We start from the raw sequence: 27,372 nt of genomic DNA on the forward strand, positions 1-27,372 counted from the left end.
CTCTAAATTCAAATTCGATTCAATCCATAGCGGTTTATATTGGATTATTAATTTTTTGTTTCACTTTTTATTTTACCTTGAGATTGTAGTATATACATCACAAAAATATAAAATATATAGTAAATACAATGATATATAATTTATGGAATTAAAATAGCATTTATAAATTGTAGTACTAATGAGTGATTGGTTCAAGTAGTACATGCTTGATTCGCTTTAAGTAAGGTTTCGGGTTTGAGTCTTGTAGATGGAAAAAACTCTCGCTGGAAGAGTTAACCTCACAGTGATGTGGATGTTCCCGGCTCGAACAAGATTGTTTCGAAGGAGAACACCTATATTACAAAAAAATTATAACATAGTCAATATTTTTTAATTTTTTATTATAATTATTTACTTTGATGCATGTTTATTGTACAAAGTCTTTTTATTCAAACATTAAAAAGCATGTTTCATATTATAAATATAAACATATTAGGATGTAATATGTAAGAGAAAATCATAAGATATATGTTTAAAAAAAATTATAAAATTATATATATTTGCAAATGTTCGGTTTGGATAGGATTGGTTTGATTTTGGAAATTAAATCTGAAATCTGATCCAATGCAATAATTATTTTTGATTTTTTAAATTTTTGATCGGTTCAGTTTTTGGTTTGGTTGTCTTCTCAACAAAAAAAAAGTTTTTGTTTTGGTTAAATTTCGGTTTTTTTTTAGATCGATTTTCCGGTTTTATTTGGATTTGTTTGGTTATCAGCACCTTTAGAAGATCTAACTTATCACTATTGATATCTCTTTTACATTATTAGTTACACAGACAAGTAATGATTCATTCACATTTTACAATTTTTCTTCCTTTCTCTTTCTACATTATTATTAGTCACATTACATTTCATTTTACTTTTTCTATCTTTTATCTTCCTATTTAAACAATGGAGGTGGGAAAAATATGTTAACCAAACATTATTCTTATAAACCACAGGTTGGAGATTAATTAGGATAAAATAATCCTAAAAAATTGTTCAACGGCTTAATTACATTCCAACTCAAAGCAAACTAAGGTACAGCAGACACTTCCAAGTCCAAAGAAAGCAGAAAGAAAACATTGAACGCATCCAATGCAACCAAATACACATAGGAGAATACTAATACCACTCTGGATGCCAGTTCAACCTAATCTATTGCTAATTAACGGCTACAAATCAATCAATCAATCAATCATCTTTTCTTTACTTAAAAATTATTTTAATATGGAAAAAACAAGGTGGACTGGGTCTGGGTTGGAAAGAAAGAAAGAAAGAAAGGGACCGTTGTAGGCTTAAGAACTAGTTGGGCTCGGCAGTGGGTCCATGTTGTTTGGCATGAAGTCTAAATAGCACCGTTATCTCCGGGCCCGAGCCCGGGCCCACCTATTGGGCCCATCTTCCAATCTGGCACAGTCTGTTCCGCCCCACTCTTTATAACCTCTTCCCCACGAAACCCTCTTTCCCAAACCCCACTCTCTCTACGCCTTTTAAATTCAACTCAAACAAACAAACTGTTACTATCATTGAAATCCTTATTTTTCATCAACCATGGCTGAGCAAGTTCCCAACACACTGCCACTTGCGGAGGACCAAGTGGTAGTTACTGATGTCGCCGCCGCCGAACCTGCTGACAAGGAAACACAACAGCCCAAGCCCGAGGAGGAAAAGCCCGTGGAGGCTGAAACTGAGGTTTCTAAGCCCGGTGGTGGTGATGAAGTTCCGGAATCTGGTTCGTTCAAGGAAGAGAGCAACATCGTTGCTGATTTACCTGATGCAGAGAGCAAAGCGCTGCAAGAGTTCAAACTTCTTGTTCAGACCGCGCTCAACAACCATGAATTCTCTGCGCCTGACAATCCGCCGCCGCAAGGGAGAAAAAATTCTGATGGCGCGGAAAACCAGCCAGATAAACCTTCAAAACCACCAGTTGCTGATGTTGCTGGAGAGCCTGCGCCACCACCGGAAGAGGAATCTGATGATGTCAAAGGCAGCGATGATGAACCTTCAAAACCACCACTTGCTGATGTTGGTAAAGCGACGGTGCCACCACTGGAAGAAGAATCTGAGCCCGCCGCCGCCGCGGAAAAAGAAGAAGCAGAGGCTGTTGCAGGAGGAGAATCAGAAGTGAAGGAAACAACAACCAAGGTGGTGGCTGGTTCTGCTGTTGATGATGACGGAGCCAAAACGGTTGAAGCTATTGAAGAAACCGTTGTGGCTGTTGCTGCTGCTGCACCGGAAGAGGAAGCGAAGGTGGTGGAGGAGGAAGCTAAAGCTTCACCGGAGGAGGTCTCGATTTGGGGGATTCCGCTTCTTGCAGATGAAAGAAGCGACGTGATTCTGCTGAAGTTTCTGCGGGCCAGGGATTTTAAGGTGAAGGAGGCGTTTGCCATGATCAAGAGCACGATTCTGTGGAGGAAGGAGTTTGGAATTGATGGATTGCTAGAGGAAGATTTGGGGGATGATTTGGAGAAAGCTGTGTACATGCATGGTTCTGATAAGGAAGGTCACCCTGTGTGTTACAACATCTATGGGGAGTTTCAGGACAAGGAGCTTTACAAGAAAACTTTCTCTGATGAGGAGAAGAGGCAGAAGTTTCTGAGGTGGAGGATTCAGTTCTTGGAGAAGAGTATCAGGAAGCTTGATTTCACTCCTGCTGGTATTTCCACCATTGTTCAGGTCAATGATCTTAAGAATTCTCCTGGACCTGCTAAATGGGAGCTTAGACAAGCAACCAAACAGGCCCTTCAATTGCTTCAGGATAATTACCCTGAATTTGTAGCCAAACAGGTACTAATACTATTACACTATGCAGTTAAACTGATTGTTGAATTGTTTGAATTGTTTCCTATTCAGTTTTCATTTTCAACATTTAATGACTAACCAAAACTGTGTTTTTTCTTTTGGGGTGTTTGTTTTAGGTGTTTATCAATGTGCCATGGTGGTACTTAGCAGTGAACAGGATGATAAGCCCTTTTCTCACACAGAGAACCAAAAGCAAGTTTGTCTTTGCAGGCCCTTCCAAATCAGCTGAGACCCTTCTAAGGTGAAGACACAAACTGAGAAAAGACTCAAAACTTTTTATCAATTTGCCTTGTCTTTGTAAAAGTTGAAGTATCTTAATTTGCCATCATGTTTCAGATACATAGCACCAGAGCAGCTACCAGTCAAGTATGGTGGACTAAGCAAAGATGGTGAATTCGGAGTAAACGATGCTGTGACTGAAATTACAGTGAGGCCAGCTGCAAAGCACACCGTGGAATTTCCGGTTACTGAGGTAAGTTCGGTTTTTTCCTTTGTGGTTTTGTCGGGATTGTGATTGCTTTTTGACTGAGGATAGTAACAATGCAGCATTGGAATCTGTAGTCTTTCCTAGGATTCCTCTGTTCTCTAGACAAGATTTATATTACTGTCTTTTTCTCTTGTGTTCATTTCCTTTATTTTATGTTATAAACTGTGCACACATCACTTATGCCCTGAGATATCTTGAAAAATACACCATAAATTAGTAAATTAGGGATAATAAAATAAATATGGAAAGAAACATAGTACTTCAATTGGAAATATGAGATGCTAATTTTTTTTAGTTCTAATTTCTAAATGTTGCTAACAGCCAAAATTCTTTTCTAGATAATTCTAGCTAAGTTGTCCTTTTCTACCATTTACCTATCCCAATATAATATTTCAGACCCAAAATCATAGTTGGAAGGAGCAAAAGCCAAGGAAAGTTGCTTTTCTCCATGATTTTGGTTTCACTTAACTTTTTCCAAACATGGTTTATTGTGGTTGAACTAATTATGGTTAGATATGTAATTGAATTTGAATTTCCCTTTACTAAAGCTATTGGTCTCCAAAAGCTAAGAGAGGTTGCTTTTGTGGATCAAGATTAGAAATGGAAACATTGGTCATTGTGTAATTGTGGTTAGATATGTAATTGAATTTCCCTCCACTATAGTTGTTCCATGATTTTGGTTAGAAGCTACGCGTCTTAGCTTCTCATTTAGTGTGCTTTGTATTGGCAAATTTAAGTTCAAACATATTAGGTGAGTAGATTTGCCTTTGATATCCTTCTTTATATATTTCTAATGCATTGAAATTATGTTCTTGGGGATCTGCAGAACGGCTTACTCTCTTGGGAGCTCAGAGTAATAGGGTGGGATGTGAGCTATGGTGCAGAGTTTGTGCCAAGTGCAGAAGGAAGCTACACTGTGATCATCCAGAAGGCTAGAAAGGTTGCTTCATCAGAAGAGCCAGTGCTTTGCCAAAACTATAAAATTGGTGAACCTGGGAAAGTGGTTCTCACCATTGACAATCAAAGCTCTAAGAAGAAGAAGCTCTTGTACCGGTTGAAGACCAAGCCAACTTCTGACTGAGATTCTCATCATTGGTAGTTCTGTCATGCACCCAAGATTTCAAAGCCATGAAGTTTTTGAAGTTTTAATTTTAATCATGAGTCCCAAGCATATATATACTCTTTTTGCTTTTCTTTAATATTTATTATTATTATTATTATTGGAGGGGATCTTTTCATTTTTGAATTCTTATTATTGATATATGGTATGCAAGATTTATATTACTCTATTCTTATGTATAAATTTCATGTGAATTTTGGTGGGGCCTTTTTATCTGTATGTTTGTCTATTTGTCTGTTATCAAGCTTAAAAATATGTTTGATGACTTTGATCTGTCATGATCATGTTCTCAGCTGCAAAAGAAAAGATCAAATGAATATCTGTCATGGGCCTGAACTTCTAGAGTATATCACTATCGTGGTATGTGCGGTTACTCTTTGGCTCCAATGCAAACATAGATTAAATCTCACTTTGAGCAAAAAGTAAACGATATTTTCGTATGAATTGAAATGAAAGCCGGTTCATAAAATACTTTACGGAGAAAGATCATTTCTACGAAGAGAAAGCTTCATTAGAGCTTGTTTTGAAAACTTACTCAGGAATCTATGTTTGGTCAATTCACATTTTCAGAAGCAAGAAATAATGACTTTTAAAGTCAAATGGTCCAAATGTGAAACCAAACATCCACTTGGTTTATAAATCTCCACCGATGCAATCAAAAACTGATATTTTTTTCTCTGAGTTTATCCAAATCGTGCTCCTTAGATCAACATGTCTGCCATGACATGAGAATATGAGACCGCCACCATGTGTAAATTGGCAAGTATGAAGACATTCAAGGGCCCATGACATAATAATATGTCACTCACTTTTACTTTTTAGCACCAGATTCCATCATAAAACTGACTCATAACTCCGTGGTGTCTATCTTTTTAAATTTTATATGTTTTATGTACCTGTTTGCCCTCGTTTTTTCAAACACTTTTTTGAGTCTTTTAAGGCATCAAGAAACCATCATTCGGACCAGCGGGAGTTTGGCCCAGCAAAGTTGTTGAAATCTTTCTTTATTCAGGTGAATGCATAAACCATGCTGATGCTTTTTCATCCCTAATCAAAGGTTGTTTAATCCAATCAACATTTTCATATTCTTTTGATGATGAGTTACTGGACAAAAATTGAACTCCCTTCAGACCTCGTGTCTAAATTCAAAAAATACCTCACCAGGAATCATTTCTCCCCATGGCCTGTTCGTGTCATGTCCTTATTAAGCATTAGGTTAGAAATATAATGTAAAATTATTCATGTGGTATTTATTAATAGTTTAGATTTCTATGATGATTGATTCTAACATGATAATAAAGACTATATGATTAAGTTGTTTAAAGTTTGATCCATGTTGTCCCTCATTATTTAAATACATATTTAGCTCGGCGTTCTCAGACTCAACCCGCGTTAGAGAGGAATCTTTCCATTTGAGTGACTAGAAAAATGTGACACCAATACAAACATGCACTAATAAATAGTGAAAATTCACAATATGGTATATGAGCTTGTGTAAAACTTTTTACACTGTCAGATCCTAGAAATAATCTCATATAAATTTTTATGCACTAACAGTGTAAATAAGTTTTACGTAGTCATTTAATCACATTCCTTAATTTTGCTAACTCATAATTAATCTTAATTTTAATAATATTTCAAATAGGAAACGAGCTCTTTTACGCACAAAACAAGCTCTTTTATATTCATTGTTTGTGTAGTATTTTAGCTCAGAATGCTTTATCCCTCATTGCCATTTTTAAAAAGAAACATAGCTATATAAAATGTAGAAAATATATGAGATTATTTCTAGGATCTGACAGTGTAAAAAGTTTTACAGAGTCATTCAATTGCAACTTTTCGTTTCCTATTTGAAATATTATTAAAATTAAGATTAATTATGAGTTAGCAAAATTAAGGAATGTGATTAAATGACTGCATAAAACTTATTTACACTATTAGTGCATAAAAATTGATACAAGCAAATAAGCAATAAGGCAGAGTCAAGTCTTTTTTTTTGGTCAATGGTTAAACTTGTATTGAAACGTGGCCCAATGGCCCAAAGGAGACAAAGCTCCAATACAATATGCTAGGCAACATGACCCGGTTTACACTTAAAAATAGACAGTAGAAATAAAGCAACGGGCACTAGCAACTGGCAGACAAGCCAAGTAAAGATAGGCAACTACCAAGGCACCTACTAACCACTATTGTCCTTTACAATAACTAAAACACAAATGTAGAGAAGTGGGTTTGCTTTCCAAAAAGGAATCTTGCACATGGAGCTTGGAACAGAACCAAGGAGGAGAGTGATAGGGAAAGAGAGCTATCCCAGAATTCAACCTCCATAGCAAGCTATCATAGCATCCTTGACTAGAGCTCTTCTAAGGGGGTCAGGTGGGTTGAAAAGCCATAATTGAGAGAGGCCTCCCCTTCTACATAAATCAGCAATTGTATGGGCAGTTTCATTGCCAGATCTTCGGGTCCAGGTGAATGTAGAGGTAAATAAATTCTGACTTAGCTTTCTTATACCTCCAAGAATGTTACGTATTTCACCAATGTTCTTGTTTCCATTGCAAGCATCAATGAGGACCTTGTTATCAGATTCAAAGATTACATGCTGCCATTGAAGATTGTAGGCAAGGATTGTGGCTTCCCTTAAGGCCAAAGCTTCGGCAATGAGGGGGGAGGGAGCAGAAATTTGCTTAGCTGATCCGGAGAGGGGCTGGCCTTGATGGTCCCTTGCAACTGCTGAGATGCTATGAATTGGGTTTCCAGGAGACCAGCTTCTTGCCTTGCACCTCTATTGTTTGCTGTTTGTTGCATCTCACCCCTCATCATGGTAAGGCATTCAGTTTGAAACATAAACGCTTTCCTCAAGGTATTCAAAGGATTTGGTTGCGCGCCTTGGTAGACCCACTCATTCCTGTCCTTCCATACTGACCATAGAATAGCACTAATGAGGATTAGTGTTTGTCCTAGGTGCTCAGGATTGTTTCTCAGGGGAAAGATCCTCTCCATCAGCCAAATATCAAACCTTGTTGTGTGTTGAATTCCAGGGTCCCATTGTAGATTAGAACCGAACCAAATGTGCCTAGTCCACATGCAATTGAGCAAAGCATGTTCTGTAGTTTCAATCTCCTAGGAGCAGATTGGGCAAGTGGGGTCAGTGTTGATTTTTCTTCTGAACAGATTTCCTTTGAGGGGTAGAGCATTGAAGCAAGCCTTCCATAGAAACATTTTGACCTTCTGTGGGATGTGAGCACTTCAGATTTCATCCCAGAATTCTTTGGGGAGGTTGGTAGAGGAGGAGGGGCCCTGTGTATTATGCAGATTTTCCTTCCTGGCCACATGATACCCTGATTTTATAGTGTACTCCCCTTGGTGAGTGAAAGGCCAGAATAAGTTGTCTGGGCCTTGGGTAATGCTGATTGGGGTTTGAGTGATTTCCGTTACAATCTCTCTTGGGAAGATCCTCTGCAATTTATGCTGCTGCCAGGTATTTGTAGAGGGTTCTATGAGATCAGCCACTGTTCTTACACTGGTATTCTGGAATTGTTTGATAGGTCTTCCCGACGCAATCCAGTTATGCTCCCAGATACAAATTGCGGAACCATTGCCAATTGACCATTTGGAGTTCCTTGCCAGAAAGTCCCTTCCTTGAATGATGCTGGACCACATCCACGAGTCACCATTCTTTTTTTTTTTACCTGCATAAAATCTGAGTTAGGAAAATAGATAGCCTTTAGGATGCTTCCCCAGAGAGATGAGGGTTGCTTGAGGATTCTCCAAGCTTGTTTTCCAAGATAGGATAGATTTTGGGGCATGAATTCACGGAATCCTAGCCCTCCTTCGCCTTTGCTTGCTGAAAGTTTCTCCCAACTGCGCCAATGGATCCCTCTGTCTTTGCCTTGGCTTCTCCACCAGAATCTAGCAATTGTCGAATTTAGAGACTTGCAAAAGCCCTTAAGGAACAGCACAACCGCCATAGCATACGATGGAATGGCTTGGATAACTGCTTTTATAAGCACTTCTTTTCCAGCTTGATTAAGATAAGTCTGTTTCAGCCCTTCCATTTTACTCTTCACCCTTTCTAGTATCCATTCCAGTGCCTTTGTCTTCGATCTCCCCCAAATTGATGGCAAACCTAAATATTTCCCGGGATCTTCCCATAAAATCATGTTTAGGATCTGTCCAATTTGGTTTATCATTGCAGGTGGAGTATTTTTGCTGCAAGTAAAACCAGATTTGCCATTGTTGACTCTCTGACCAGACGCTTTAGAGAAGGTGTTTAGGATCCGGATGATGTTGTAAGCTTCCGTGGGGGTAGCCTTAGCAAAAAGTAAGGAATCATCCGCAAATAGTAAGTGTGTTAAGGATGGGGCAGTAGGAGCCAACTGTATTCCCTGGATTCTCCCTTCTCTTTGAGCATTTAGGAGCATATGGGAGAGGATGTCAATTGCTAGTACAAAGATGTAGGGAGAAAGGGGGTCACCTTGTCTGAGACCCCTTTGAGGGATGAGCCTTCTATTGAGAAAACCATTCACCTTGTATCTATAAGAAACTCCTTTGATGAGTTTCATTATGAAGGCCACCCAGTTTGTGCTAAAGCCATAGTGATGTAGGGTTTTTTCTATGAAGTTCCACTCAAGCCTATCATACGCCTTACTCATGTCGAGTTTAATGGCCATATGATTTTCCTTACCTCTGTTGCTTTTGGTCAAGGTATGGAACACCTCATGAGCTATGATGATATTGTCTTGTATAAGCCTCCCCCCCCCAATAAAGGCGCTTTGATTTTGAGAGATAATCTCATCCATGTATCCCTTAAGTCTAGACACCACTATTTTACTGATGATTTTATATAAGAAGTTACAGCAGCTAATCGGTCTATACTGGACAACACTTTCTGGTAGTGGCACTTTTGGTATCAGGGCAACCACTGCCTCATTCACTTCCTCGGGAAGGTTACCAGTTTCAAAGAAAGTTCTGATAGCATTGCAGACCTCCGATTTGATAGTGTCCCAATGTGTTTTGTAGAATAAGCCATTGAGGCCATCAGGGCCTGGGGATTTTAAGCTGCCCAGGCTAAGCATAGCTGATTTGATTTCCTCATCAGTCACTGCACTGTTCAAATCCTCATTAATTTCCTCTGTTATGAGCCTTGGGACTCCATCAAAGCAAACATCCATATCTCCCACTGAAGTTGCGGTGAAGATACCCTGAAAATGATCTGTGATTGCCTGCATAATCTCTCCTTGGCCCTCAACCCAATTACCTGAATCATCCTTCAGCCTTTGCATCCTGTTCTTCTCCCGTCTTTGGATTGTTGTTGCATGGAAGAATTTTGTATTTTTATCCCCCCACTTAGCCCACTTGAGCCTGGATCTTTGCCCCCAATAAGTCTCCTCCTGTTTCCATAAGGCACCTATCTGTTTTCTGATATCATAAATTTACTGCCAGTTATCTGTACCTGAGTTGTTGTTTTGCAATGAGTTAAGTTTCTGTTTCAGTTCTGCAATTTCTTTTTCTGCATTCTTGAAAGTCTCCTTTTTCCATTTGGACAACCCTTTCTTACACGCTTTCATTCTTTGAATTATGTCCTTCCATTGGTCCTCTTGCAGCTGTGGTTCCTGCCAACCTGTAGTTACAACATTTTTACAGTCCTCATGGTCATTCCAAAAAGCCTCGTACTTGAATTGGCGCCCACTCTTAGTCTTAGGTGATGGTTCAAGGATGATGGGGGAATGGTTAGAGGAGATGGCAGGTAGTGCTACTGCAGTAGCATGCGGGTAAAAAGTCCTCCACTCCCAGTTGTAGAGAACTCTGTCCAGCTTGACCTTGGTTGTAAAACCCTGTCTAGGGTTGCTCATCCATGTGTAGTTGCATTTTTTCAAGGACATGTCCACCAAGCTTGCCTCATGAATGAAAGTACTAAACCTCTGTACACGCCAGGGTTGTACCGGTCTCATTGAAGTCACCAACACAAATCCATGGGGTGTTTGGTCGCTAATGTAGTCCAGCAACAGTATTCCACAGGTTATATCTTCTAGTTGGTGCAGGTTCACCATAAACAAAGGTGTAATCCCATAATTTAGCATCTTCTCTGTTGGTAATCACAGTGTGGATGTAGTTCTGAGCGTGTTCAACAATATCCACTGTTACTTCTGTATTCCAAAGCAGGCAAAGGCCCCCGGACAGTCCTTGGGGTTCCACATAGAAGAAGTTCTTGTATTTCAAGGTAAAAGCTAGCTGTTTAATCCTATTCCCTTTGGCCCTTGTTTCCATCAGGAAAAGGATGGACGGTTTGTACCTCAAAGACATGTCCTTGAGTTCTTTCTTTGTCGTAGCCCCGCCCAAGCCACGACAATTCCAGCTAAGGATATTCATGACCCCTTTGGGGGCATGCTTTGGCCCGCCTCCTCGGCCTTTGTAACCTTTGTGCTAGCTGCTAGTTGTTCAAACATAGGTGGTCCCATTAAGAGAAGCCTCTTCGGGGGACTTTGAGATTCATCTTGTGCTTCTTCATTAGTTGAATTGCTTTCTCTACTCCTTTTTAGGAACAGAGACTTGTGGAAGCCCGTAGCTAGTTGTTTTTCAATCCCTTCTGCAAAACATTGGGTACTGTTGCTATCATCATCTTCCTCATCTGGTAGTTCTACAAAGTAAGGTAGATTTTTATCTTTTTTCCTTCTTTCTTCTTTGATGGTGCCCTTATTCTGACCTGTGCCCTTATGTGTGGTTCTTTTCCAAACAGGTTTGGCAGCAGAGCGTGTGTTGGGGGAATTAGCAGGGTGGATTTTGGGGCTCTGTTGCTGGCAGAAATTCTTTACTTTCCTGATATTATCCTGACTCAGAACCATGGATGGGTTTTTGACACCTAACCTGGTGGGGCTCAGATAGTCGACTGCAATGGTGTTTGTTCTGAGTCCTATGTCTTCTTGTACTAGCTCCAAGTCTTCTATGCGTTCTGGTCCAAGCCCAGGTTGCACCTTCCCAGTCGTTAGATCAATTCTTGTTAGAACTACATTTGGTGGGAACTGGCTGATAAATCGCCCCATTGGCCTATACTCTGTGCCTTTTGGAGTATTCTGTTCTTCTTCAAGGAGATCCCCGTTTGTGTTTGAGTTTGCTTCTGGTGAGGTGTTTTGAGGATCACTTTGGCTCTGGTTATCCTCCGCTTCCACTGCGGAGCGCCTCTCTGAGGAATCTTCTTCTGGGTTCTCTGCTGGGTGAGTTCGTTGGGGGGGGGATGGAGGATTCTTGGCTGTTCATATCTGGTGTTGAGGCCCCCAGTGCTCCCAGATCAGAGAGTATCTTCTTCATTGTGGCATTTGGCGGTGGCTTTTGGCCGTTGAGGAAGTCCTGGACGTCTTTTTGAGCTTTCTCCCTATGTTCCCTTGTTTCCTGCACCATCTGGGTTGCCCTCGAAGATTCTGGTTGTGATCCCAACTTCCTCTTCCAGTAGAGGAGTTCACTGGAAGGGGGTTGGGTTGGTGGGTTGTACTCCCTTGGTTCCTGCTGGATGGTTTCCTGCCCTTGTGCTTTGCTGTGAAAGCCAGCTGCTAGGGAGGCAAGGGATCTAGCCACCGGAGTGCTGATTAGAGGATGGTATTTAGGTAGCTAGGGGTTGTAAGCGGACATAGCTCTTTCTGCCTTACAAACCTTCTGTTCATGGCCAATGATGCCACATTTATAGCACAAATCTTGTAGTTTCTCATACTTAATCATGACCCACACCTTAGGGAGGTTGGGCCTGGGAACCCAAAATTCGGTTGGTATGGGTTTTGTTATGTTGACCTCAACTCTTTCTCGTATGAAGGTTCGAAGTATTTGGCCATTAACCCATGAGTTTTCTATTTCCACAGGCTTTCCGATCAAGCAGGCAACTTTGGAGGCATTTGCTGTAGTCATCAGATCTAGGGGTAAGCCGTGCAACTGTATCCAAAAAGCAGCATAATCAAAGCAGACCTCAAGGAAGGAGATCTGTGGAACCCACTCTTTCAGGCTCAACAAGTGGCCCATAACACTCCAAGGACTTCCTTTAAGCGCTTTATCATAGGAGTGAACATCCTTAAAGTTGAAAAGGAACTTGTTTGCACCTAGATCTTGTATGAGGACACTTTCCTGGCAGCTCCAGGCTTTGAGGATGATGTTTTTTATGGCGTTTTTGTTGAGGATTTTTTCCGTCAGTACTTTCCCAACAAGAGTACATTTTTTAGTGTTAAGATCTAGGTTCTCCTCAGATTCTAGAGATATGGTAGCACCATCAATGGATGTTTCCATGGTATGGTTGATGTCTGGGTTTATAGGGGACTGTTCCATCGAGTAACTAGGGAGAGGTAATCTTAGTGAGAGAAGAGGTATCCTTTGGTGAAGGGAGGGGTATCCTTAGATGAAGGATCTTGGAAACAGAGTAAGGAAACTAAACTTAGTCAAGTTCCTTAAGTGAGCTCTCTTGAAAACTAAGAAGGAATACCCTTTGGTAAGAAAGAGACTCCCCGTAGTGGGAGGGAAAGCTCTTCCTAGGTGGTAGCTGGTGGTTTGCAAAACCCTTACAAAACCCTAGCACAACATCCTAGAAGAGAAGGTCAGTAGGGATTTGAACTTGTCTCTAGGCAGAGTCAAGTCAAAGCAATTAGGAATGTTTTCTTTTTTGTCCAATTACTATAGGAATGTGGCTGGAGAGATACTACTATAGGTCTAGGGTTCTTTTTTTTCATCAACTACTCTAGGGCTTTATTTATTTTGTCAAAAACTACTTTAGGGCTTGACTTTGTATTTTCTTGGGTTAACAAATGGTTGGATCGTAGGAGGGGGACAAAACTAGGAATAAATGGGCTTCTAGGTTGCTCAAAATCCTGCGATAGATAGATCCACCGGCCAAGAAAAATATGAAGTCATTTTCTCTATATTTGTTTTTGTTTTAATTGTACTTTTGATCATTATGCGATTATGGGTCCCCTATGATAGCTCAAGTGGTAGGAGCTGGGGGACATATGGGTGGGTAGGGGAGGTCCATGAATCAATTTCTGTTGGGTGCAATTTTTCTTCCGATGTACCCAAAAAAAATTATACGATTCTGGACCAGTTGGGTGATGTCTGAGGGGTATAGGTTGATGTAGATAGTTTAAAAAAACACACTTCACCTTAACGTATAAGGCTCGATGTCTTAGGGGCTTAAGGACCGTAATGAGAGATCTCATCATTGGGCAACTCAACGTCATTATTTTATCAGGAAAACCTATCCTTTAATGTACTTTTAGACAATAAGTTTTAGGGTTAATCGTCTACTTGGTCCCTGTCTTTGTCTCGCCGTCTGAAATTAGCCCCTCCCCGGAAAATTTGTAAATCTGGATCCTCTCGTTTGCAATAAGTCTGGAGCAGGTCCTCGCCGGAGCCCGGAGCTCCGGCGAGTGATGAATTGGCTCGCTGATTGGGATAAAAACGCTGACGTGGATTTTAAAAATAAATAAAAAATAAAAAAATAAAATAGAATTCAGATTTATTTATTAATCCAATTAACTAAAAAAATCTAATTAACTATCTAACCCTAGTCTAATTCACAAAATCAATTTACCAAAATCAAAAAAAAAATATTGGTGAAGTTAAACACATCTGTGTTCCTGCTCCTCATCTCCATGTTCATCATCTTCATCTTCTCCATCACATCATCTTCTTCCTCATCACCTCCTTCAACAGATCCGTGTTCCTGCTCCAGCTTCTTCACCCGCAACCCACCCTCACTTCTTCCAAAACAGAGCTTCTGAACCCATCCCTCCCTCACCCGCGACCCACCCCTCCATCTGCTATGGCCATCCGTTTCCTGCGGTGCTGGATTTCTTCTTCCATGGTTTCTCTAACTGGGGCAGCTATGGTGGGGATTGGGGTTTTTTGTTTTCTGGAAATTGATTGTATTTCTGGATTTCTTCTTCCATGGTTTTTTGTATTCCCAATTTTTTTTTTACCAAAGGAATGTTCCAGATCTGCATCCCTTCTGGTTGATTTGGGGGTTTAGGTTCGTGGCATAAGATGATGGCTGGGCGAAGGGAAATGGTGATGCGAGAGGGAGATCGAAGCAGTATGGGTAAAAATTGAAACTTGAGCAAGATCTGAACCTTTCTCTCTCGATCTCCTTTCTGCGCCTCTCCCTTCTTCATCTCTCTCTCTCTCTCCCTCTCTCGATCTTCTTTGGACTACAAGGTTGCAGGAAGAGGAACTATGGCTGGATTCCACAGTTGAACAATTTCTCTGGTTTGATGGTGTTATTTTACGGTGAGGGATTCTGGGTTGAGTTTTTGGGATTTGGGTCTTGATTCTGGGTTTAAGTTGCAGGTTGGGTTGAGATGAAACTATTGACTTGCTAGGTTTGTAGAAAAAGTTGAAGATGAAGATTGGGGTTTTGGAAGAGGTGGACACTTGCTAAGATGGAGAAAATTTGTTTCAGAAAAGAATTGATGAGAAATGGTAGAAGATGATGATGAAGAACGTAGAAAGTTTGTTTTTGTGAAAAGATTGTTGTGATTTTTATTTTTTACTTAATAAGTTTAATTTTAATTAATTTGGGTTTTTAATTTAATTTTCTGATGTTTAATTTATTTTTTATTTATTTTTAAAATCCACGTCAGCGTTTTTATCCCAATCAGCGAGCCAATTCATCACTCGTCGGAGCTCCGGGCTCCGGCGAGGACCTGCTCCAGACTTATTGCAAATGAGAGGACCCAGATTTGCAAATTTTCCGGGGAGGGACTAATTTCAGACGGCGAGACAAAGACAGGGACCAAGTAGACGATTAACCCTAAGTTTTATAAAGGAGTATTTATTATGGTTGAACATGTTAAAGACATGATCATCACTACATAACACTTGTAGTCATGTGGTGATGACCGGTTATATGACAGTTTTAGTTATGTTGTATATGTAAGGCAAAGGGAACTTTGGAAAAAGAGGTCTAGTTAAAATTAATCAGGTTGAGTTTAGAATTCTCAGTGATCAATATTCTAAATTTGGTCATCACTATTCGCTCTGTGAACAGATTCCTACTAATATATGTTGCTCTTTAGAGAATTAAAGAGAAGGAAAATGTAAAAATCTTAGAAGAGGAAGAGGAAGAGATAGCTACTCACCCCATCGTGGGATGGACTCCCTACCTTGCGGGAACTTTTTTTACTCATTTTAGTGGAATTTGTCTCCCTCCACAACAAGAGTTAATTTTTCTTCTTTTAGGTAGAATTTCTCTATGTTTCCATCTTCCATGTCCCCCTTTCCTCTTGCTTTCACATTTCAATTTTTGATAAAACAATTACTGATTCCTCAAACTTCAATTTTTGAAACTCAATTTTTTTTTAACTTAATTTATCCATCAGTAAAACAAAACAGACCATTTTTTATTCTTGCTAATTATCTCTAAATTATCAAACAATGTCAATAACTTTATTCCAAGTGTAAAGTGGCCATTTTTAACTATCACAAAGTGAGATTCCCAAAAAAGAGCTCAAGTAGCAAGGGTTGAGATGATATATGGGTTGGGAAGGAAAATGTCTAGGGATGGATAATTGGATATGGTCCTTGAGAAAGTGATTCAAGCTATTCCCAGTTAGAATTCAGAAAAGCACAAACTGGTGTCCAGAAAATATGAAAAGCAAAATGACAAGTCGGTCTCAGATAATCACGTTTGAGGTGCAGGAATCACGTGATCAACTGATGCTCCATTTCAAATGGTTTTGCCTTTATCTGACACCCAATGCACGCTTCCAAGTCCCTGAATTCACTATATAACACCACCCCACTCACTCAGATTATTGCAAAGCAAAACATGAAGAGGAAATCATCACTTTCACTTGGGCTATTCTTCTTGCTCCTCATTGCCTTTGCTTCTCGTAAGAATATTATTCCATACATATTCACTACTTGCTTACATAATTAATGTTGATCTTTGCTGATTCATTAATTAACTTTTATAAATAATGCATGCATAAGGGGTCGTGCAAACAGAGGCTAGGGTGTGTCAATCACAGAGCCACAGGTTCAGGGGTGGATGCTGGGGTGACCACAACTGTGCGCTAGTATGCAGGAACGAAGGTTTCTCCGGCGGCAGATGCCGTGGCTTCCGCCGCCGCTGCTTCTGCACCAGGCTTTGTAACTGAAACCACAACTAGTTACACTGTTTTTATGGAATCAGAGACGAACTAAATAAATTGTACTTCTCATTCCTCAACTCAACCATCTGAGTCTGATTCATCATGTTTAATTTCCAGTGTGCTATTTAATGAAATATATGATCAACGTGCAATCTGTCCCATATTGGTTACGGATGAATATGGAAAAATTATTACATGTGCCCGATCACATGCATGAAACAGAACAGGGTGACATAGGTTGCTCAAAATTTTATACTAATTAGTGGTAATTACCCAAGTTCTAACTCTATCCTAATTAAATTAAAGATCATACAATTCGAATTAGCTAGAAAACTAGCTAATGTGGTAGAATTGGATCTAACCTCTATGATGAGGACGAACCTTCAAAGTAGAAGAGGTACTATATATTTGTATCAGTTGAATAGCAAATCAGTGTAATTTCATGACAACAAGTAGACAATCTCGATCAACTAACATTAGTCTAATATTAATTAGATCTTATGCATTGTGAGAATAAGCTTTTTTAATTAAGACAATATCTTATAATATCTGGTATATCTATTATAAGATAATATTTATACCAAAACACACAATTCTCTATGTGTATACGCAATAAGGGAACATAGCCCCAAGAGCACTCTATCTTTTCAACCCTAATCCTGATCTCACATTTAGTTTTGTTGACTTGAGCGTCATAATATCTTGTATGTACTCATCTCTTAATCAGTGGCGGAGGGGGATTTTTATTTATGGAGGACAAAGTTTAAAGTGTGTACGACTTCTATGAAAATTTATACATACATGTCTAATTTGTTCAACAAATTAATTTGATGTGAAGAGATTTTGATATATAATTTGTGCAACATTTTTTTAAAGAAGAAATATATTAATATATTGAGTGCAATGGATACTAATCAACAAATTAGCTCTCAACCAGCAACACATTGTCTGAAAAAATCAGAAAATGATAGAATTTGAGAAGCTAGCCAACATACAAGTTTTAATAAATAATTTGGGAAGGTCAAAACAACTTTCAAGTATTTACCTTTCAAGTTTCATCTTATTGATTGATAGGACAATTTTAAATTTGTGGATGTTTTTCAAAATTACATATCAAAGTATCAATGCTAATTCATTCTTGGCCAATCCTCTAAGATTTGGATGGAACACTTTCAACATTAGTATCTAAATTTAAATTTGGTGCAATAAGTATAGAATGTGCTTCTTCATTATTATTATTTTTTTGGAATCAAGAGTCATTAGATTCTTATCTTTCAACTTAAATTAACAAGTTTCAATAAAAAAAATTGGAGAATGAAAATTATGTGACAAGTGTTACTCACTTAATCTTTCCTATTAAATAGTTTTATTTAATCTCTATTGTTTCTGGACCTAACTATGAAGTAGATGTTGTGAAAAAAAAAATTAAAAATTGGAAACACATCAAGTAAAAAAATGCAACTGTAGAGGAAGAATTAGTAACGTCAAAATGAAGTTGGACTTGATTTTGTTGGACCTGATTATTTAACATAATATAAATGAAGTTGGGCTTGGGAATGAGAGGAAACGTTAAAATATTATAGGTAAAGTTGGTGGCTTGGGCTCCACATCACAATGTAAAAGAAAGGATATTATACGTATAAAGATTTTTATAATATTGGGTGGTGCCAAAGTAATATTCACATTTTTTTTAGATAAGCAATATTCACATAGTATTACTAAAGAAAATGAGAAGTGTGAGGGTGACTATGGCAGGGATCAGTCCCCCAACTCCCTCCGCCACTGCTCTCAATGCGCACTTGATCATTGAATACTAGAAGAATGAGGCCATTCACGAGGAGCATCCTTGTACACAGGTCAACCAACATTTGCCCATGTCACTCAAGTTCAAAATTTTACAACCAATCATTGGAGTCGTCTATGGAAATTGATAAGTCGTATCCCCATTCAACTCTATCGCGGTGACTACTAGAAGGCAACACGAAAAATCGTATCACTCTTCCCGCCAAGGGGAGCCAATTACTATTAGTGAAGAAAAAGGGAAATGAACCACAACTCAGGACATTGTCATTATGAAGGAGGTCACGAAACCTCCCTTGGAGTTGAAGCTTTGGTATCGTTGGAGGGGGAGCTAGCCTCAACCAATTCTTGAAGGAAATCCCTCAGGAAAGTGATGTAGATCTATCGATTGACCAATCCAAATCGGAACGATTGTTTTCCCAACTTAATGATCGTCTTTAATAATAAGGATTTTGACCGTATTAATTCAACGTGATCATCATGATCGAGACACAATATCCAACGCATTGGTATGCAGAGTACTTGTGGACCAAGATAGTTTTGCTGACATTATCTTATGTTCTTGTTTTCATAAGATGGGGCTCACCAGCAAGGTTTTGATAATTTTTTACCACAACCTTGTAGGACTTGTATTTATAGATCGAGGTTAGAGTAGCACATTTTTTTTTTTGAGAGGAAAAGGATATATATAAATGAAAGGGTAAATAGCTTGGGAACAACCCTCCCAAGAAGGAAATAAAACGCAGGAAAGCACAACAAAACAAAGCAGAAAGAAAACGAGAGTACAGCAGCAAAATGAAATAATAAAAAAAAAAACAGAACAGGGAAATAAGGAGCTACAGGGGAACCAATGCCAGCATCAGCACCCTCAAGCATCCAAGCAAATCACGTGGGAGGCCAAAGCACCACCAGCCAATAGACAGAGAAAGAGCCCACACATAATAGCACCATGACCAGCATCAAATTAGCATGAATGCAGAGGCATAAACAACAACACCAACTAAGCAAAGTTTTTCCATAAGGGCACATCTCTGTCACACCCCAATGAGTAATGATATATACACACCTCATTTTTTAAACACTCAATTTCCACATCTTTTTATTTCTATCTCTGTCACACCCCAATTTAGTGAGATAATCCGCCATGGAATTGGCTTCTCTGTAAATGTGGGAAATCCCTAGGCACCTGACCTCACCCAACAGCCAATCAATTGAGTTGAGGTCATTTAAAAGGGCCCAAGGCCTATTAACTTTCTTGTTCACCCACCCTACAGCAAGAGAGGAATCACTCTCAAAGTAAACATGAGAGAAGGAAAATTCTTTGCAAAAAGATAGGGCCCTATGTATGGCTTTGACCTCAGCTTGGTAGGCCCAAAGAATTCCCGTAGCTGCTGCAAACATACCTATGATCTCCCCATCATGATTCGTCAGAACACCCCCGATCCCGCTGAGTGTGTTTAAACTTTGCTTGATTGTTGTGTATTTGGCATTCGAGGTGACTTATTCAGGTGAACTTGATGACCATCAATTCTTAGAACTTAGCCTTATGTTAAGACGGTTGGTTAAAAAGTGGAAGTTGCGAGTTTGACCGTCCTGCCAATAAACTTGATGATCGATTACTTGATATATGGTCTTTTAGATCGACTAGGACGATGGTCGAAAATTGAGTGAAAATTTTGCCCTAGTGAAAATGGGATATCAAATTCCCTATAATATGACGTGTTATTAGTTTGGCCCCATTGTCACATATTCTCATTCATTGAGCTCTAGAGAGGTCGATCCCCCAGTGGCTAATGTTATTCTTCTTTTGGGCTCTGTATTATATATGCTCACGAAGCAATGCTTATATATACAAAATGATAAAGCTTTGTTAGCACCGTCTTCACCGTCCCAAAACCCCTCTTTCCAGCTTTCCCATGCATTTTTGCATTGTGTTCTGAAAACTGAATCCCTTGTCGAGAATCAACAGCTAGCCTCTATCTTTTTTCCCAATCTCTTTATGTATATGTGCTCTTTCCAATGAAGCATAGGATGTGTGCACCTAGTAGAAATGAAAGTAATGACCCTGCACCCATTTTTTCTATTACTAGATTTGGATACAATCGTGAATCGTGTACTCCTTTCACGTGAACAGATTCCTTAACCAAAAATATGGCACCCAGGTTCATTCTACTTGCCAACTTTATGACAGAGCAAACTTTTATGTCTACATGGATGATTGTTCCATGTGTTATATATCTGATTTTTCTTAAATAATGTCTCATAATTTTTTAAATGAAAAAAAAAACTTTGCTATAAAATTAGTTCTACTGTCGTTATTATAATTAGAATACACTTTTTAAAAATTGTAATTAATATCTAGCTAATAATATTAAATTGTGTTCTCAATTTATGTTAATTTCCCAAAATTACTAACATTTTTCTTAATTTAATTATATGCGTCATTAGTTATTAGGACTCGCGACACTGACAGATCCTGATATTTTTAGTTGTGAGAGCATTATACATACAAACATACATATAGATAAGTAGTGAAAGGAATAATGTATATAGTATTGATAACATAAAAAGTTTTGTAAAATAAATAATACAAACAACTCATAGTATTAGGAAACATAAAAAAGTTTGTGGGGTAATCTCACCTCCATACTCTATAGAGTTGATCCGTCATTACTTGGAGAAGAGAAATAGGTAAAAAAAATTCAATAAAATAAAGATATTCATATTAAAAAATATTGTACTACAAAATTTAAGTTATTTCTTATAAATATAACCAAGATACATCTCTAATTTATAGACATGATAGAGCAGTTCAACCATGATGTGTAATATTATCTCTATGCACATGCTTAATTGACTCACGTGGTCACATGAGTCATACAAACTTATGTCTAGTTTTCAAACTTTCCAGTACTTAACTACTTACACACACCTCCTTAGCTATAAATAGATGTGAGGGCATAGGAGAAGGACCAAGAGTTTATGTTTATAATTTCCGGGTAATATATATATTCTAATTAGTGAAGAGAGAGTAGAGGTTAACTAATTATGGACAAGGCACGGTTCGGGCTTTTCTTCGTGTTGTTCATTCTCCTTGCTTCTCATCGTAAGCCTCTCTCTATTTGCATAACAGCTCTAAATCTTATGTAGTTAATTATAACAAATTAATTAAGTTTGTGTGTTAACTTTGTGTTCATGATAAATGCAATGCAGAGATGGTGGTGCAAACAGAGGGAAGGCATTGCGAGTCAAAGAGCCACCGGTTCCACGGGTTGTGCCTGAGCCACCATAACTGCGCTTCGGTTTGCCATCTTGAAGGTTTCACCGGTGGTAAGTGCCGCGGATTCCGTAAACGCTGCTTCTGCAAGAAGCGCTGTTAATTATGTCAAGCTACACTAGAATTTGCTTGCAGTTTCACTAGCTAGCCTTCCTATTTCTTTTTATTTTTAACGGATGTTGTCACCTCAAATAATTAATTAAATAAATACTTCTGAACCACTCGTATATCTACATACGTCTTGGATCAGTTGTTAAATTTTAATTATTACTTCAATTAATGCTTGTTTTCCATTTTGTTATAGGCGCTTGAGGCTGGTTTAATTTGCTTTAAGCGCCATGTTTTTCTAATCTTGTATGTTCTCCTTTTCATGATGTATTTGCCATCCAAAAGTAGTGAAACTGCATATTTAATTTTCATCTCATGTAGCCAAATTTGTTAATTACTATTATTGTCATTCCTAATGGCTGCTCTCGCTTGCAATAAATTTCCTGTAAATTAACTCATCTAAGGCCTAATTAGGGAATAAGGTTCACTGTGAATAAAGGAGGAAAATGTTGTTAAAGAAAATTTCTCAGGTAACCATTGAAAATGCAGGGGGTTCCACAAAATTTGCTTTCATTTGCCATTATTTAATTTTCTTTATAATAAATTTTTTAAATTTGTAACTCAGTCTTTTGGAGTTTAAATAATGAATTAAATGATACTAAACACTCTCATGTTCAAATGATACCGAAGTCCGAAGCAATGCATAACATTTAACCGGTGATGTAATAAGAAAAAAAAAAGATGTATATGGTGTAGTTGTGTGTGTTTTTTTTTTTGTCAAAGGAATATGAAATAAAACTTATAGAGTTGTCAAACGACACTTACAACATGCGAGATAAATCTCTAAGAGCGCTACACAATGCACATACACATAAGAAAATGAAAGAACAAGCATGCCCACTCAAGCTGACATAACCAGCATAAAAACATGGTGCAAAACCCTAAAGGCCAAACAATATCCCTGACACCCAAGAACACCAGAGATACTAAAAGACTTCTGAGCGAAAAACACATAACATATCCTTTTGAACAGCGCTCCCATAAAACAACTCATCAACTCTGCCGGAGCTGTAAATTGTGCGGCAAACTGGAAGTCCATCACGGCTTCAGCGGCACAAGGGGTCAAGAGCATCTCTAGGAACATGGGCATCAGAGACTCCTGCAGATTCCATAGGCAAACAGAGGCACCCGCCATGGAATGGAGGTGGCGAGGTTGGCGGCAAAGGAAGTAAGGGCACCACCGCAGTGTAATTGTGTTTGAGTGTAAAATTGTCTGGTTGTTGATGGGTCTTGCAGTTTGCAATACAAACGAAAGCTCCAGGTTGGGCCCATTGGGCCTTTAGTCGTCTTATGTATTGAAGCCAGGGAATTTATTCAAAAAGTGGATATCAATAATGAGTTAGATGGTCTGTCAGAGGAGGAGGCTTCTTAGAGGAAGACTGCAATGTGTACTCTATGAAAAGCATTCACAATTGAATCAAAGTGTGTCATGTCACAAACTCAAATTTCTTTCATAGAAGTATACAAAAAAAAAAGAAACAAAACCAAATTAATAGCATTGTGCCATTGTGGTGGGTAGAGTTATAGTGGAGGAGGTAAGGCAAGTTAAGCAAACAATGAGATAGAGATCATTTTGCCAACATTTTTAAGGTCAATATTGGGGTAAACCATTGCTTGAAGGTTTAGAATTCAGAAGGTTAGATCTTGAACCAACATAATTTTTTAAATGCACCATTTTATGATGAGGATTAGATTAGAGAAGCAATATGGACTTGAGGAAGTAATATGAGTCGAGGTTCATAGGGAATTAATTTGGGTTAATCATCAAATTGGTCCATGTCTTTGTAATAAGGTTGTTTGAGATTGGTCCCTCCCCGAAAAATATTGTGTATATGGTCCCCACGATTGCATCATGTTTGTGTATAGTCCTCGTCGGAGGGAGGAGCTCCGACGAGCTTGATGACTGGCATCCCGGAGCTGATGTGGACTGATGACTGGATTAATGAGACATTATGTGGAATTTAAATTTTTTTAATTCAAAAAACTAAGGAAATTTTATGCATATTAAACCCAACTAATTCTCTTAATTCTAAATCAGTCCCCAAATCAAAATAAACCTCAAAATCAAAATCAATCCTCAAACCCCTAAATCAAAATCAACCCTCAAAGCATCATAACCCATTTCTTGTTCATATTCATCTTCATCAAAATCATCCTTCAAGTTCTTCACCTTCATCAATGTTTTGCTTATCACAAACCCAGCACTTATAACCCCACAATCTCCGGGGTTTATTTTGATTTGGGGGCTGATTTAGAATTAAGGGAATTAGTTGGGTTTAATTTGTATAAATTTTCCAAAGTTTTTTGAATAATTTTTTTTTCCACATAATGTCTCATTAATCCAGCATTAGTCCACATCAGGTCTGGGATGCCAGTCATCAACTTCGCCGGAGCTCCTCCCGCCGGCGAGGACTAGACATAAACAGAATGCTATTGTGGGGACCATATACACAATATTTTCCGGTGACGGACCAATCTCAAACTGCTTTACAAAGACAATGACCAATTTGATGATTAACCCTATTGGGTAATTTTCATCTTGTTAATAAATTGTGGGATTTGTTAAAATATGACGTTGTCAACTTCCTCAATGAATTTCATTTAGATGGAAAGTTGGTAAGAGGGTGTACAACTCTTTTGTAGTTTTGATTCCCAAAAACAGTAGTCCTAAAAAATTGGAGCATTATACACCAATTTCACTTATTGGGTGAGTATAAGGTATTACCAAAGCTTCTACTAATATTTTTAGAAGCATTATATACCAATTTCACTTATTGGGTGTGGAGAAAGTATTATCAAAGCTTCTCACTTATAGGCTTTGAATGATATTGGGGATTTGATTTTAGACATTCAAAAACAGCTTTTATATGGAGTTGTCCTGATTTTGGATGATGGATTATGAAGTACTTAAAATTTGCCTTAGTATCTTTCTTATAAATTGAAGTACTACATAAGAATTTATACTAGGAAAGAGTTTGAGCCAAACGAACCCTCTATCCCATTTTTTGTTTCTTATTGTGGCTGAAAGTTTGGGGAACATGATAGAAAATGCACTAGAGAGAGGGATCTACTTTCTGTTATATTGGTGGGAAAAAAATAAGGTTGAAGTCTCGCATTTGAAATTCACTGATGATTGTTTGTTGATATATAGGGGAAGCTTCTAAAAAAAAATTGGCTATAAAATCCATAAAGCTCGTTGAGTTAGCCTCAGGACCCAAGGTGAATTACATCACTAGCTTTGCATCATAGTACTTTTTTTTTTGATAAGCTTGCATCATAGTACATGATCATCTTATTAAATTTAATGGATTAATTTCTTGTTAGTGTGAAAGAAGGAAGATTTGGATGGTAATATTCACACTACAATTTGGTCAATTTAGATTGCTCGAAATGAGCAAGTTTTTAATTCCAATAAGTTGTAATTAGAAAGCATTATGCAATTATTTAATTAAGATCTTGACGGTGATTGAAGGCAAGACCAAAGTAGCTCTGAATATATTTTTCTTTTTTTGTTGGGAGTCTAATCCTTGCCTTTAATCTGCATGGAAGATGATATTTGAGATGAAGATGTTGATATTTTAAATTGCATGGTAATTTATAGCTTTTTACCTTATAGAAACCAAGGTTGTCAATAGCGCGCTATGGCGGGTCGGCGGTTGGCCGCAACGTTAGAGGTCGTAGCGGCGCGATGGATAAAGGTAAAGTGATGACATGCAAAATTCCTTTTTTACCCCTACTTAAGACATGTTAGTCTTTTCGCCTCGGGTTAATGATTGTGTTCCTTTCACGCTAGCTCTTCGTCATACAAAGTCTCATTCACTTCCAACCTTTGTTTATTCTTCCTCTTCACGTTTCTTCTTCTCCTCCACACCCACACAAATTTTGGCGGATTTTCCAACAGATTTTCCAGCAACTAGAGGTTCCTGATCTTCTTAGGCTCCTTCTTCTCCCCACACCTGCGAGAATGTGTTGTTATTTGAGGTTATTTTCATCCTCTATTTCTTCCTCCTCATTCTTCTCTATTCTCTCATTTTTATATGTTATTCTCTCATTCTTTTGATTTTCTCTGTTCTCCACATCATATTTCTCTGCTCACCATCTTAATTACTTTTCTCTATTCTCTATTTATGTTCTCATTTTTCTTTGTTCTTTTGTTCTTAATCTTTGTTTTTCCATGCTATGTTTTTCACTTCAGTAACTAATTAGGAGTGAAATATAATTTCAGTTCTATTATTTATCATTTTCATCAGTCATAAATATAGTATAATTATGTGTAATATATAAAATTTTAAAAAACGCTACACTCTATAGTTCTATAGTGTTTTTTGTGTGCTCTCCGCTACGTTATTCGTCATTGACAACACTGATAGAGACGTATATGTTCAATTATGTAATTATTTTAACAATATTGTTTTGTTGGTTTAAAAAAAATACCACTTACTTCAAAGAGAAACAGTAAACATCTCAATTATTAGAGAGAAAATTAACGGTTAATATTATCGCAATAATGATATACTCATACCTCATTTTTTCTCCACTTTATTTCCACATATTTTTATTTCGATCTATCTCCTCTTATCATCCATCACATCTTATACTTTCTCTCCTACTTTTTTTTTCTTCCCATCTCTCCTCTTCCACCTTATTTTTTAGGTGTGAAAAGAATAATTATTCATATTATTGTATAAATAATTGAGACGTCAAAATATACTTCTCATTAGATGTATCTTATTTTTCACTTGTAAAGTGAATTGCTCACTTTATAATAGTCAAATTCAATTGGACATATGCCTATGAATAATATGTTTTATTTACAACCCACTTGTTGTGGCACACAGAGAATTATGTGCACTAGCGCAGCATATAAAGGGCATGTGGTTGAACTGTTTAAATTTTACGCTATGGAATCTGATTCTGCATATCAGGTTTGGTAGTTAAAAAGATTTTACAAAGATATATTAATTATGCAATGAATTGGCATGTTCGGACTAGGCACATGATTCATCAGACATAATAAAGGATTAAAGGTTGTTTTGTCAACGTGGAAGAATGCTTCTTCTAATGTCCTTTAAATCATTTTAGAATTATGGAATATATGCACCATGCCGTTGAACAATTGCAAATTATATTGGTCCTTTACTTTTTTGGATGTCCCTAATCTAATCTTCATCATGTGGACCCACCTCAGAAAATCTCTTAGTGGTGACAAATTAATTAGACTCATGGTCACAGTCAAAATACTCCAAGATAAGAAGAATAACTCCAATTCCATTAAATTTTAAAATAATTATAAAGATTTCAATAATGAAGAGAAAGAAAATTCAAAACCTTGGTCTAAAGCTACCAGAGACTATAGTTTATATGGTTATACATTTGAAAATTGACTGGTCATACTCATTCCAATAGATGATGTGGGAACACCATGGACAGAAGGAGGTGGGTCACCAAACTCTCAGATTCTTCTCCTTATTTTAGGGTAATTTTTAACTTGTGCTTCTAGAAGCAACAAAAAACTATGGTTGGAAGGTGAGGCTTACCAACCATGTCCATAAAATATTCAAAATTGACATGGCCGGCTCAATATGGCATAACTGTGTTGGACACGAAATGAGGTTGGTTGAAGTGTGAAAATGACAA

General features: G+C 38.0%; 3 protein-coding genes and 1 long non-coding RNA gene across 6 annotated transcripts; all 4 read left to right on the forward strand.

Moving 5' to 3' along the window:
- Positions 1-1,478: 1,478 nt before the first annotated feature.
- LOC130715214 (patellin-3-like) lies at positions 1,479-4,600 on the forward strand. The gene is made up of 4 exons (XM_057565292.1): positions 1,479-2,809; positions 2,941-3,065; positions 3,161-3,296; positions 4,138-4,600. The coding sequence occupies exons 1-4, from the start codon at positions 1,574-1,576 to the stop codon at positions 4,390-4,392; spliced, it is 1,752 nt and encodes a 583-aa protein (XP_057421275.1). The 5' UTR covers positions 1,479-1,573; the 3' UTR covers positions 4,393-4,600.
- Positions 4,601-6,642: 2,042 nt separating this feature from the next.
- Positions 6,643-12,638, forward strand: LOC130715223 (uncharacterized). 3 transcript variants are annotated; one of them, XR_009011598.1, is made up of 3 exons: positions 6,643-7,252; positions 10,971-11,080; positions 11,168-12,638. It is a non-coding gene; the product is annotated as an uncharacterized LOC130715223 (long non-coding RNA). The 3 variants fall into 3 exon arrangements; XR_009011597.1 differs by having other exon boundaries at positions 6,643-11,080; XR_009011599.1 differs by having other exon boundaries at positions 6,643-11,075.
- A 3,496-nt stretch (positions 12,639-16,134) lies between these two features.
- On the forward strand, positions 16,135-16,711 carry LOC130732074 (defensin-like protein). The gene is made up of 2 exons (XM_057584197.1): positions 16,135-16,289; positions 16,390-16,711. The coding sequence occupies exons 1-2, from the start codon at positions 16,154-16,156 to the stop codon at positions 16,554-16,556; spliced, it is 303 nt and encodes a 100-aa protein (XP_057440180.1). The 5' UTR covers positions 16,135-16,153; the 3' UTR covers positions 16,557-16,711.
- Positions 16,712-21,296: 4,585 nt separating this feature from the next.
- LOC130732075 (defensin Ec-AMP-D1-like) lies at positions 21,297-22,046 on the forward strand. The gene is made up of 2 exons (XM_057584198.1): positions 21,297-21,456; positions 21,564-22,046. The coding sequence occupies exons 1-2, from the start codon at positions 21,399-21,401 to the stop codon at positions 21,728-21,730; spliced, it is 225 nt and encodes a 74-aa protein (XP_057440181.1). The 5' UTR covers positions 21,297-21,398; the 3' UTR covers positions 21,731-22,046.
- The last annotated feature ends 5,326 nt before the right edge of the window (positions 22,047-27,372 follow it).

This window comes from Lotus japonicus, chromosome 1, assembly GCF_012489685.1.
Source record: "Lotus japonicus ecotype B-129 chromosome 1, LjGifu_v1.2".
Lineage (NCBI taxonomy): Eukaryota > Viridiplantae > Streptophyta > Magnoliopsida > Fabales > Fabaceae > Lotus > Lotus japonicus.